Raw genomic sequence first — 13997 nt, 5'->3', positions numbered from 1 at the left:
CCAAGTGTTGGGATTAAAGGTGTGTACTACCACACCCAACAACTCTCTCCCTTTTTTTTTTTTTTACTGTTTTTTACTTTAAGAACTTCAACTTTTAGCCTGTATATATTTTTAACATGCTGTAAATCATTTAAACATTTTCTTTGTCTTTGACGCTCTCTTTACTGTATCTCTTTCTGTTTTTCTGACCACATGAGTCTTTAATTTACCAAGCAATCTCAGTAGGACTAAAGCTGTGGCTTTGCCAGCTAGAGGTAGCCCATTCCTTTGCTTTCCAGCCTCATGGCTGAGGTACTGGCTATAGCCATGTTTACTGCCACAACTCTATGGCATTTCAATGTCCCTGCCAGCAAGTAAGTTGCAGCATTATGTCCACAGACAACACACAAGTCCTCTCTCTGTAGTCGGCCCTCCTGCCTCAAACAGTCAGAGTTTGCCCTGGCAGGATGGCCCAGAAAGCCAGCATTTTCAAATGGCACAGCTTTTTTCCTGCTATGGCTGAAAACCGAAAAGCATGCGTTCAGCTTTTCGTCAACACCGTTTAAGCGTTTCGTGGCAGGACCTCTCAATAAGCTGAAGGGTTTTGCAGCTAAAGCTGAGTCAGGAAGCCTCTCTTAGATGAGGCACTTGCTTGCCTCTAGCAAGCAGAGCAGACCCGAGAAATTGTCACTACCAAGAAAACATGCTTTACTCTTTCCCAAGCTTTCTCAGACTTTTAGTGGATTCAGTTGTCCACACGTCTGGGCGCCATTCTGTTGTAATAGGAGCAGTGGGGCTGCTTCCCCAGCACCCTGGCCGCCTGCTAGCTTATGCCCGAAATAACAACACACAAATTGTATTCATTTAAACACTGCTTGGCCCTTTAGCTCTAGCCCTTACTGGATAATTCTGATATCCTGATCAACCCATCTCTAATAATCTGTGAGCACTGGTCTTACCGGGAAAGATTCAGCATGTCTAACCTGGCAGCTTGCTTCATCGCATGCGTCTGCCCAGGAGAGGGGAGCATGGCGTCTCTGCTCCAGAGAGCAGAGCTGTCAAGTCTGAGCTCACTTCTTCTTCCTCCCAGCATTCTGTTCTGTTTACTCCTCCCACCTATGTTTTAACCTATGAGGCCAAGCAGTTTCTTTATTATAATTAACCAGTGACCTTCCTCCATCCCCCCCCCCATCTGTTCTTAAGTAGGAGAAAATTAGTTATTGGGAGCCAAGAACCCTTCACAGTTTTCCAGCCCATTTCCAAGAACTTAAAAATTTATGTCACAAATTCTTAGGCTTTGCCTTTCAAAGGCAGTGAAGGAAGACCCTGGAGTGATGACAGCGTTTCATCCTACAGCGATGGTATACGCTCAGTGACCGGTCTTCCCTTACTGCTGCCTGAAGACTGCCTTATTACACAAACCGTTCCAGAGAGAAACGGTGGTGGATTGTTCTCTATCAAAGTGGGTAAAGCAGTGGCCTTTTGGAATTTTTCTGATCATAAAAGGCATTGTTGCTATTCCCTGGACTCTAATTATAGTTATGAAAGGAAGGATTCTGTTAGATGGCTGAATAAAACTTAAAGGGTATTTTTACAAACCCTATTGTATTGTAAGAATATCTTGTAAAATGGTTTATATCTCTGAACTTTACAGTAGATTGGCATTGTCTTTCTTGACCTTTGGGTAACATTTTCCTCTGCTGTAGTTTATTATTAAAGATAAATGGTTCGGTTTCCCCCCTATTGCTATTGTTCTTTTTCTCTGAAAGAGCAACCACATTTACTTCAAGATATAGTAGATATAGATGTTCAATGAAGCCTTTTGTTTTATAGGTCCAGGTGCCAACATATTGTTTACATAATGTACAGCATTGTGGGAATGAGATGGTTTTTAAATCCACCAGATTTTCTCCTAAGTGTATTCTTTTCTATAATGCCCAGTTGGAAATTTTGTGATAGTTTTTGGAAATAAGCTTCCATATCATGTAGTACAAAGAGCAAAACTAAAATGGTGACCCAAATTTTGGTGTTGCCAAATAATTTGATGGGAGACTTTAGAGAGGTCTCTTAGCGAAGCCTTATATTCATCACTTCATATTGTAAACAGTGAATTCTGAAATATATCTATAATGCTTTTAAAGGTCTGATTCTTCTGAAAAGAGATTTCCCCTAAACCGCTAGCTGCTCCTTACAGTACATTCACCTGTCCTCTGAACCTTGTGGTTACTGTTGCCCAAGGTCAGAGATGGAATAGGACCTGCATCTTTCTGCTGCCAAAGAAATGGTCCTTTTGGCCACTTACCAAGAAAGCGATTAGTACACAGCCAGATTTTTATCATTTCTGACTGCTCCTGCACCGGCATTTTGGAAGTACACAGAAGACTTAGCTCCTACTATAGATGCAGACGCAGTGCACGAATATCACAGTTCAGGGCAGAGTGGGGGGGAAACACTAGTGGAGCTTCCGCCAGGCTCTCGGGAATCTGAGCTCACACAGCAGGGAAGCGGAAGAGGCTCTATGCTGCCTCTTTGTTCTTTGAGACTGCCTTTGCCTCTGTAAATTTCACGAGGCTTAAAAGCCAGATAATCCCCGCAAACAGTAGACCATCCAAATGTCAGACTCAGAGTTACTAAACCCTAGCATCACCAGTTAGAGTCGGCTCTATCTGGAATTAAAACTTACCTTTTTAAAAAATCATCTATCTCTGAAACATAGTGTAGAAACACTGGCAAACATTGATTCAAGGCAGAGGTAGTGAAAGTAATTTTTAAAAAAACAAAAAGCAAATATTTGAAGTGTTTTTCTAAAACAGGAAGATCATTTTCGCTTAGAACGCATTAGCATGGTGGAGAGATTAGATGCTGTAATTGAATAGCATCTTGGAGTAACATTCGAATGAAAGGTTTTATAGCTAGCTCCCTGGAATTTGGGCTGAAGCAAGTGACTATAAAGAGCTTCACTCTGCTTTCCATGTAGCTATTTTAACCTGTAAAGGAAGGGGCTCAAGAGCAATTCTGTATACCTGAGATGCCTGTGATACAGCAAAAGGATACTGCTTTTATACTGTGTTCTGTTTCAACAGAGATGCGTATCTCATTGGTGTAGACAGGAGAGGGATCTTAGTTGAGCTGTGTGTTCATGTGTGTACTATAAAGATGTATGTTAGTTTATATTTAGAGATAGCTTTTTGAACAAAGATTACTAAAATACAATAATATGATATTCAAGAAAAAAAACCCAAAGGAACTGTCTTATAGTGTAAAGTTGCCAGATAAGTTGTTAGGTAAAGGTTTTATAAGCTTGCATCTTGCCCTGTGAGACTGTCTGATGTTCTCTACCCTAAGATGGGCTTCAGGCTGTCATAGATGCACCGTAGATTTGGTATTTGCTCTAAGCATATTTTTATTGACTTATTTCCTTTCTACACCTTGATTTTTCCTTGATAAGGGAGTCTTAACAGCCTTCTAAGTACATTCTGAGATAGCACTCAGTGGCTGTTGCCTTTGTTCCCTTTATTGATACCGCTCATGTACATAGGACAGAGTTCTTTGAACTAAACCATAATTACCTGTTTCCCAGCTGACATACCCAAGGAAGACAGATGTTAAATCTTGCCCAAGAGCTAGCACCTTGCACAGCTGGGAGTTAGACTCAGATGTGTCTGTCTTCAGGCTGGATGCCTCCAACCATTTCCACTCTAGGAATTATGCTGCCACTACATGTGGTCACCAGGGCTCCCCCTCCAGCCCTCCTGTATGCTTGGCACACTACATGTGGTCACCAGGGCTCCCCCTCCAGCCCTCCTGTATGCTTGGCACACTACATGTGGTCACCAGGGCTCCCCCTCCAGCCCTCCTGTATGCTCAGCAGTGTCGTGGCCTTTCGGGGAGCACATGAGCATATAGGAGGAAAAGAGAGAGGGGAAAAAGCCCCAAGCAAGTAAGACACAGTTTCAGGTGAGTGCAACTAACTTCACAAACCAAGTGTGACAGTCATTGACATAGCTTCTTGAGCCAGTCTTACTTAACGACCAGATGCCACCGAGGCCCCATTCCTCCTTGTCTTGAGTCCCTTACCTCTTCGCTGTCTCTTGCATCCCCACCCACTCTTTAGCCTCCTCCAAGTCCAGGTCTAGAGAGCACAACTGGTGGGGATGAGAAGAGTCTCTGAGGTTATGACATCATGTCCTAGTTCCCTTGGCTCTAGGCTGAGCTGATCTTTTACCCCCCTTTGCAGAGTCTACATTCTGCTTCTCCCTCACAGAAGCCAGGTCTTCTCTCCAGTTAAAACATCATGGACAGCTCTTCTCCATGTATAGTAACATAGACCTCTGTGTTCAGAGAATCTTCTGCAATTCCCCTTACACACCAACCTAAATGAGAGGGAGAAGATGCCGAATTGGAATCCATGTCAGAATGGGCAGAGGAGGAGGGCGATGATGACAGCATCAGAGGAAGGGATAGAGCCAGCCGCACTTTCTTGTAGTGGTTTCACACAACCGAGATACCAGCAGGCTGTTTCTGCTGTCCAGTAGAGAGAAATACATGTTTTTCTAGGGTTGAAGGTTATGCAAGGGGCTGTGTGGCAAAAGCCCCTTTTTTTAATGACTCTCCTTGCTGGAAGCCTCTAGTGGTAGCAGCTCTAGGAGAAATTGCCAGCATACCATAGCTAGGCGGAATGAACAAGAGCACCTGTTGACTGGGGTCTTGCCATATTGTCAGGAAGAGGCTCTGTTTCCCATGGCTTCTGACCCTTCCTTTGCACGGAGTCTAGTCTTGAGGCCCCTACACTTTCACCTGACTGAAGACTGCTGCTAACCCAATAACTCACTGGGGATTAGAGGAGAGGGAACACTAGGATGATGGCACTGGACTGGACAGGGGCCCATCAGTTCTTCACCACGGCCTTATTTGAGCTACAGCATATATGCCAACAGGAAGTTACAACATTATATGTGACCATTGAACTCCATACTATTGTACAGTAATCCCATCTGTATTTTAGGCATCATGCTAGGTTGAGAACCTACATATCTTGGAAAATGTTTATAAAATTAATTTATAACCCTCACTAGGTTTCTAAGAGTCCAAATCTACTTCAGAAAACAACTCTTGCTTTTGTAGCGTGCTTCATAGTTACAGTGAATGTCTCATACATTTTTTTTTGTTAAAATTTTCTGTGCCCTTGGGCAGAAAATTGCTTATGAAATTGTTCAAATAGAACTGGCCTTCTGAAACAACCGTATGATGGTAACTAATCTCAAGAGAGGATGTGGAAAATCACAGCAGCTAGCATGTGACATCATGCTTGGGCTGTGGAACACGGGGTGGGGGGGCTCTTTGTCCTGGCTGTGTCCTTAGCTTCACTTTCCCCCTCAGCACTAGCCCCTATTTTATAAGACTTTTATGTAGCTGAAACCACGCACGCACGCACGCACGCACACACATACACACGCATACACAACTGCATGCTGTGCTTGGGCTTCCAGGATTGCGCTGGGACAGGTATCCGAGTAAGGGACTGCCGCAGAGTATCCGTGGGAGACTCTGAGGGTTGTTATTGCTCGTTAGCTAATGAGATGATTGGAAATGTACAAGTCTGCTTGTTAAGAAGCATGGAGGAAAGGCTTGCTGACTCCGGAAGTCAGGTCCGGATAGAAGCAAACTGTGGGGATGGTTTCTTAGGTCGCTCAACATTTCGAAGCAGACCTTGAAAGAGGAACGATAAGACTTTAACAAATGGGTTGGACAACCACTATTTCTATCTCATGTTGTCGGCAGTCATTTTAATACTAAAGAGTGGAGTCACCTGTTACAGCTGAGGAAGCCTGTCTTCTTCCTGTGTCGTGTCATGTGGGCGTCTATCGGTCACACATTCCTAATAGCTACTGTGCTGTGTGGCTAATACAGATTTTCTTGAGAAATGCATATTTGCCGAAGTTTTGAAGATTGTGCAAGGGGTGTTGTGGGCGTGTTATGAGAGATGGAGGAAGTCACCTCACCAAGAATATGTGGAGAGCATGATCTAACTTCAGTGCAGTAAGTTATGTCTTCTGCAGGACTGGATTTTTTTTTTTTTTTACTATTTTGCCCCTTACAGGCAACTTTTATAAACTGAAATCTTGCTAGATTTATTCCATCAACTCAGCTGGGTTATAGAACTTTACAGTTCTTAGTGGAGGTGTGAACAATATTTTGCATTTTCAGTTTTTCCCATTTTCTAATTAAATGTGTAGTGCTGACATAAAAGCGAAAAGATTATTACAGTTAGGGGTATGGAAACATACGTACATATACATATATACTTCATATGTGAGAACTGATCAAGTTTGTAAGATGATGTATTCTATGAAGATGAGGTTTGGGCTGGAGGACTAAATGCAGAAGAAAAACCAGTAAGCAGAAGCAGCAGCGTTTAGAGGCGCAGCTAAAGAGATCTTTTCATATGTAAGGACAAAGGAAAGTCAGGCAGGCGTCCTAATTTTACAATATCTCAACTTCAACGCTATGAATGCGTACAACTTAAAAGGAAGTGACATACTATGAAAAATTATACAAATTATATTAGTATTAATATCTGTGTAGATTTTTTAAAATCCTGAACTGGAAAAGTTAGTAAGAAAAACAAGATAAACACTCCCCAACCAAATGCAGGCAGGAAAGCGCAAAAGTAAGGCTATGGTTTTCAATAAACACAACCAATCTTACAAATGGGAGAATTACGAGTTCTATAGCATGACGTTTTAGCTTAACATAATTAACAAATATTTTTAAAGTGATGCAGGGCGGTATTGGTGCATGCCTTTAATCTCAGCCCTCAGGGAAGCAGGCAGGCAGATCTCTGTGAGTTTGAGGTCAACTTGGTCTCTAGTGTGAGTTCCAGGACAGCCAGGGCTACACAGAGAAACCCTGTCCCAAAAAACAAACAAACAAAAAAGTTGTCCTCATTTCCAGGAATGGACAGTGCTGTGTGCTATGGAGGTTCAAATTGGCACACCCTTCATGCAATATGTATGGCAATGCTTATCACAAGGCTTAAATATGCATAGCTTTGTCCTTTAATTAAAAAAGAATCAGAATTGTGCTAAGAATTTATACAATATGGACACACTATTATTTAAAGCAATCCTATGATATTAGTAGCTTAATATGATAAATTTTCACTGAACACTATAATAAGTAAAATCTAATGTTAGGTTCTCAAATTGCTTATAGGATCATGGACTGTCATGCTAGCATTCAAAATCATTGTTTTGAAGATATGCAATATGGGAAAATCTCTACCAGAAAATATATAAGAAAATATATAGAAAAGTAAAGACCCTTGAATGGATGAATGGATGGATGGATGCATAGATGGGTAGGCATATAATAGCAGTACTCAAGGCTGACAGAAAATACTCGTGCAAAATGGTGGGCTCAGAAATCCTTGGGGATCTTCAAGAGATGAAAATGTAGGTGGTTTGGCTTACTGCATTTCATTAAGTAAAAATAATGTACTAAAATGATCTAATATTAAAGTAATAATGTATTATCAACATGAAATATACTACTGATATAAAAAACTTCACTTTCATCTACTTAAATATTAACCATTATGATAAGCTTCTTACTCTTCTTGAACAAATAGAGGTTTCATTCCTCTGCGTTACAGGTACTGTTTTAGTTCTTAAAGATACTGCTGGTGTACGTAAAAGGGAAAATAATTTGTCTAACATTCCAGCATGTGTGGAGAATGGAAGGATGGGAAAAAGAGAATCGACAGTTAGTGTGTGTGTGTGTGTGTGTGTGTGTGTGTGTGTGCGTGCATGCATGGGATGGAGTTGGGGAGGATGCTGTTCCCTGTAGTCTTACAATAGGACCCAGCTCTTAACTTTGATTTTGTTGTGAGATGAAAATACTTAATGATTTAGCCAACTTTGAGACAGACTGCAGACACTGACCATCACATAACTGCAGACACATAACCATGGCTTTCCCTTGTTCAGGAAAGAATGCACCCACAAAAGCCTATGCTCAGTTCTGGGAAATCTACAGTGAGAGGCTCTGACTATCTCATCTTGTTTCTAGAAGCTACCAACACTTAATATCTAAATCTTTTGTTATCTGATGGCTAAGATCACTTTACATGGAATTTAGGATTTATTTATTTATTTATTTATTTATTTATTTATTTATTGGTTCATGAATATCAGTTTTCTTAGTGGCAGGATGCCAACAAAGGAGCAGAGAGTCACATCTGCTTATCATCTACTCAGAATAAAAAACAAAGAAGGTTTTGACATAGGAAACTGAGTACCAGGAGCACATTGAGGACACATTCTTGGGGCCATTTTCTAACAGCCACCTAGGTTCTAAGACAGACAGGAAGCTTCTGGAAGTGGGCAATGCATAATAACTGCAAGCTGCGCCCCTGCCTACACTCCCAGGATGAAGCACACAGGACCCCAGGACAGACACTGGCACTCTGTGGCCAGCTGAGACGGACAGAGCTGTTACTGAGCTGTTTCGACCCCATCTGTGTGACAGCCCTTCTGGAAGGTCACAGGAGAGCGTCCCAGCCACTTACCATCACTGATGATTTCCAGGGAGGGCAGGAAGTACTTGTCACAGACGATAGACACTGCCATGAGCATGTAGACAATAATGAGGAAGTAGATTACTATGCCTCCGTCCGTGCTCTCCTGCCTCGTGAAGAACCCTGCAGGGAACTCCGATGCTGGGGAGGTCGCACACTGCGTGCTGTTTTCTACGAAGGAAAAGGAGAAGATCGCAAAATGTTGGAGTCACACATCTCAAGTCCACAAAGACAAAAGTGAGTCTTTTGGTTGGAATATGGAGAAACTGGTGGAAATGTGAAGTGTGACTATGATAATATAATAAGCCTTACATAGTCCTTGAAAGACATTATTTCATGAAATGAGCTGGTCAGGGAGAATTAAAGGAAAGAATGCTTACAGCACTTCTGCGTGTTGCCTCTAAACGGTTCTTCTGAAACTGCCTGCGTCCCCAAGAAGAAACCAGAGCCCCCATGAATAAATATTTCTGGCCACTGGCCTCTGTCATTTTCTGTGTCAGAGCCCAAGCTGTCCTCAGACCTCCAAAGAGTCATCCCCTGCTGCAGAGTTTCTAGGAGAGAATGCTCTGATCATTTCTCCAACAAATCATTGTGCAGCGCAGTCTGCCCTGGTCTGTGAACGACCGCAGGAGAGTGGGGAGCACACACTGGCTTGTCAAGAAGTGGAGCAGAGTCAGGAAGCAGAACAGACAGAGCAGGAGTGAGGGCATTCCCCTCTCATATTCAGATGTGAGGCCTGGGTGTCTAACCCACTGTCCACCTACCTGTGGCCCTTCGGAGGCGCTTGGGTAGGGAGACACCCCGGACAGGCAGGTGTGCGGAGACCCAGCAGATGCCCAGCAGCAGGACCCTTCTTCTCCAACTTGCGCCCCATTTTGTCTGCATTTCTAGCGTGCTCTTTGCAGTGTGTGGTTCAGGAAGGGAGCAACCGAGGCTTATGCTGAATCATGTGAGGAGTGGCCTTCCTGCCCAGTGCCTGCCCGGGGGGTGGGGGGCACAGCTTAGGAGGCCAGCACAGGAGCCCAGCTCTTCTGATCAGAAGACCCAAGCCTCAGGGAGGTTGGAGGAGTTAGGGAGGGGCACAGACAAACGTCTACAGCTGTTTCCAGGCTGGATCTCTGAGGGCAGGCCCAGAAAGTCTGTGTCTGTGCCCAGGATGGATCATATTTAATGTCTTCATACTGACTCTGCCTTTGACTTCCTCTAGACTTGTGAGAATCTGGCTTTGCCTGACGCTGCAGCCCTTGCTTTGAGGAATTGCTTGGGCTGGCGTATGCATACCTCTTGGCTACCGTGGCATCTTTTGTGCTTTTATTTGGATCGCTCCATCTTCATCCGCAGTTAGAGCTAGAGGCAGAAAGGTCAACAAGGAGGGGACTCTAACAGCTGAACTGGGAAATGAGGGCGGCATAAAAGAAGGCAGCAGTGGTGGGGATGGCGGGAAGCCCACACGCCACGAACTATTAAGGAGACAGAATGGATGCTGTTTGATCGTAGATCAGCTGTGCCTTTTTGCCAGAAGGAGCTGTATGAAACGCTAACTGGACAAGGCAGCCAGCATTCAAATACACCCTGCAGCTTGCCAAGATTCTGGAAAACCTGTGGCAGTGGCACAACCTGTGGCTGATGGCAGAGGTCCTGGAGGAGACCTCACAAGTTAACTCTAGCAATGTTTATGAGCTGTGTGACCTAGGGCAAGGTAATTAACCTCTCTGTTCCTCCTTCCCACTCTCTGTAAAGCCTGTTTGGGCTGGGTGAGTACTGCATCACAAATGCATGTAACCTGTTGAGGACAGTCTCTTTCGTGTGGTCAGTGTTCTGTCATCCCATCACTGTCTGTCTGTCTGTCTGTCATGATTTCTTGGGTTGAGATAAAAGCTGTCACAAAGAAATCCTGTAGCTTTGCAACTGCCATGGTTCCTTTGCTTAGCACATAAAATTGGTGTGGTGAGAGTGTACCATATACGCGTATGCAATTATCAAATAGAAAATTAACTGAAAAAACTTCGAAAATCGACGTGCCAAGCCTTTGATGGAGAAACGGCTTCATCTGGTGAAGAGAGCAAACCGCCTCCGCTTCTCATGAGCTTGTGTTGTTTAAAAACACCCCGGCACGCTGTGGCTTTGCTGGGAGCCTTCCTGGTGTAAACTCTCTGCCCCTCAACTCTCCGGATGTGCAACGTGGTGCTCAGGCTGGGGTGCCATCCAAATGTCGACGACAAGGGTCCGTTCTCCACAAGTGCAACAGCTGCTGCCCGCGTGCTCACAGAAGCCGGACCAGGAAATCACGGGGGCGGGGCCAAGTCATGATGGGGCGGGGCCAGGGAAGCAGGCCACTAGGCGCTGGCTGGATGTCCTTAATGGTCTCTGAAACATACAAACCAGTTCATGCAACAAAGCCTCACTCACAGTTGGAGTATCAGCGATAGCAGGAGCCCAGACACAGAGAGACCTTTAAGCGCATGTCCACCAAGCTAAGAAAGGAAGCAAGTGCCAGAAGGTCCAAGCTCATGAATGACACAGAGCAGAAATTCGTGGCACACAGTAGGCATACAGGGAACAGTAGCTGGTTGCTCAAACACTAATGATTCTTGGGAAAAGTCCCAGAAACGTGCAAGTGCCCAGTCTAAATAAAGTAACCTATTAAACGCGAATTTACCAAGAAAAAGGCACTGGAGCTTTTAGATTTGCTTTAGATCCTTATTACTGCCTTTGCATTCGTCTAAAGAATCTGTGAACCCAAACAGATAAAGCCACATAAGTAAAGTGTACAGCTTCTGTTGTAGTATTATATATGACAAAGACCTAGGTGAAGAAATAGAACTTGGCAGTCACCCCAAGTGCCCCTTCATGCGCCTCAATGTGTGCTTTGCCAAAGAAACCACTCTCCTGATCTGTGGACTGGTTAGTGTGCGTGTATCTAGTCAGCAGTATCATGCCCACTGGGGACACCCCCAGGAAGCCACGGTCTAGTCTTGTCTCCCTCAATGCCCTCTCTGTGCAGTTTGGGCTGCTGTCCCCCCTCCCCTTACAGCTGACCCAACAGCCTCCCGTTGTTCTTACTCCGGTATCCGTGTGCCATCCTTCAGGCTGCTCCTGCGCGTGTCCTCGCTGCAGGTGGGCAGCTGCATGCAGGGTCAGCTTCACACCCACTCCCACTGTCCCAGCGGAGCAGAGGTGGCAGGCTCGCGGGAAGCGCACACACCAGGTCTGCTGCTGTCTGTCTCTGCAGCGTGAGCAGCCCATTCGAGCCCATTTGTTAGATGCTGGAGTTCTTTGGAGTTTTGCTAGAAGAGAAGGTTTCAAGATCCTGCAGCATTTTTCAGAGATGGCTCCTACTACCATCTGCTCTTTGTACCAAAAGCTGAGCAGTGAAAGATAAAGCATGCTCGAGTCTTTCCTGCCAGCCACTACTTCTCAAGGCCTTTATCTTTCTCCAAAATAGCTAGCCAGATTAAAATGATTTGAATTAACTAATTCGTTTAGAATTGATGGGGTCTGATCAACTGCATTGGTTACACCTTTTGAAGGCTGAGTTGTCTCGGCTAGGGGGAACCTCTTCATCATGCCTCAGGAAAGTCCTGACGTGGTCTCAACTGTGTTTGGTAGCTTCCCTTGTCAACTGGTAGAAAAAGATGTCCCAAGCTTACCTTAGAGATTGACCCTTTCCTCCAAAATGCTTTTTTATACTTTTTCAATTGAACACATTTCAAGGTCAGGGGCTGGTGAGAGGCAGGAGGTGATGCCTGCCACCATCCCTGATCATCTGACTGTGATTCTGGGAACCATATGATGCAAGGAGGGAACGGACTCTTCCGGTTGTCCTCTGACTGCCACGCGTGCACCGTGACGCACGCATATGCACACCGACAAATATTGCAACTGAGACAATTTAAGAAGCATGGCAAGAGCGGGATCTAAGTGTATGTTGTTAGAGGTGCTTATTGCCGCTTTGTTTCCGGTCTCTCTTCATTTTCCTTCTCTGTGTCTCTGTATGTATCTCTCTCACATGAAAACGCAAAGCCCTCTTTTTCTGTTGGTTTTTGGGACACAGGCTTCACTATGTAGCCTAGCCTGGCTTGTCATTTGGCATGTAGCCCAGACTGGCCTGGCACCCATGACCCTCCTGCCTTTTCTGACAATTCCACTTTCTAATAAAGACACCCCATGACACCTCGCTTTGGGTTCACAACTAAAACTGTAAATCGAGTCTTTTCTGTTCTTATCTGTATGCCCCTTCTTTCATTTATATTATTTTTTTTATTGAGCTATATATTTTCCTTCACTCCCCTCCCTTCCTCTCCACCCCTTCTTTCCCATGATCCCCACGCTCCCAATTTGCTCAGGAGATCTTGTCTATTTCTACTCCCCATGAAGATTAGATCTATGCATGTCTCTCTTTGGATTTCTTCTTTCACAGACTTCTATAATTTCAGTGATTCTTATCATAGGTATTTGAGTACCCAGCCTTCAAACTTGCTCACTGATGCTTTCTCTTTATCTCCGTCTCCATTCTCTTCCCCACACTCCCTTCTGTGTTCTCCTTTCAGATGAGGTCTCCCATGTAGCACAGGCTAGCCCACTCGCTCCCCTTCTGCCTCTGCCCTCCTCTCCCAGTGCTGTGGTCCTGTTTTGTGACACACACTCATTTTGTTTACCTACCTTTCTCCTCTCTATTTTTCCTAAGACGGCTTATGATAGCGTCTGTTGTGTCTGTTTCTCTTGAGTTTCTTCTGGCTTGAGATTCATTTTTGAAGTCCTCCCCTACTTTTTTACACCACCTCATTTCTGAGTTTTTCTCTCTCACATTCTGGTTCATATTCATGTCTTTTGATTTCTTTTGTGTCTTGGAGTGCAGACCCCACAGCTATGACTGATCCAGGGCGTGCCTCTTACTAAGGCACTATTGCTTAGCTCCTATTCTCATACGTTTTGTGGGATTTCACCAGTTCTGATTTTTTACACAGGATTATTATTTTCCCCTAAACTTATCGAAGAATGTCTTTGTTGAGCCTGGCTTTTCTTAATTCATGGGACTCCCTCTTTCATTGTTTTCCTAGCGTGTTTATCTTGTTTAGAGAGGCCATCTACTGGAGCCCAGGCTTTCCTGGATTTTGCTGGGTAGCAGAGGATGTCTTTGGACTTTCGCTTCTTTTGCCTCCACCTCCCATGTGCTAGGATTACAGGAATGAACCACATCTCCTGGTTTATGTTCCGAAGCTCGGTCCCCACCTAGCTGGGGGCACTGTTTGGAAAGGTTATGCAATCCCTAGGGGTAGAGCCTTGTTGGAGGATGTACCTCATTGGATATGAGCTTCAAGTTTTTGTAGCCTGGTCCCCTTCCGGCCCCCCCCCCCCCGCTTCCTGTGTGTGCATGCGGTGTGACCTGCTAGCCCCTGTTTCTGCCATTCCTTCCCTGCAATTGTAATCCAAAGCAAAA

The 13997-nt window shown here is 44.6% G+C and overlaps 1 protein-coding gene across 1 annotated transcript in view; it reads right to left on the bottom strand.

Annotated features, from left to right (window-relative positions):
- Slc24a5 (solute carrier family 24 member 5) overlaps positions 1-9442 on the bottom strand; it is a 23581-nt gene extending 14139 nt beyond the window's left edge. The window contains exons 1-2 of the mRNA XM_005364388.2: positions 9322-9442; positions 8549-8728 (exon numbers count right to left, since the gene is read on the bottom strand). Coding sequence (XP_005364445.1) covers positions 8549-8728; positions 9322-9442 — 301 coding nt within the window. The remainder of the gene's footprint in view (positions 1-8548; positions 8729-9321) is intronic.
- Positions 9443-13997: the final 4555 nt, after the last annotated feature.

This window comes from Microtus ochrogaster (genome assembly GCF_000317375.1).
Source record: "Microtus ochrogaster isolate Prairie Vole_2 chromosome 14 unlocalized genomic scaffold, MicOch1.0 chr14_random_1, whole genome shotgun sequence".
Taxonomy (NCBI): Eukaryota; Metazoa; Chordata; class Mammalia; order Rodentia; family Cricetidae; genus Microtus; species Microtus ochrogaster.
The sequence above is the reverse complement of the archived record's forward strand: the minus strand, read 5'-3'. Positions and strand labels throughout refer to the sequence as shown.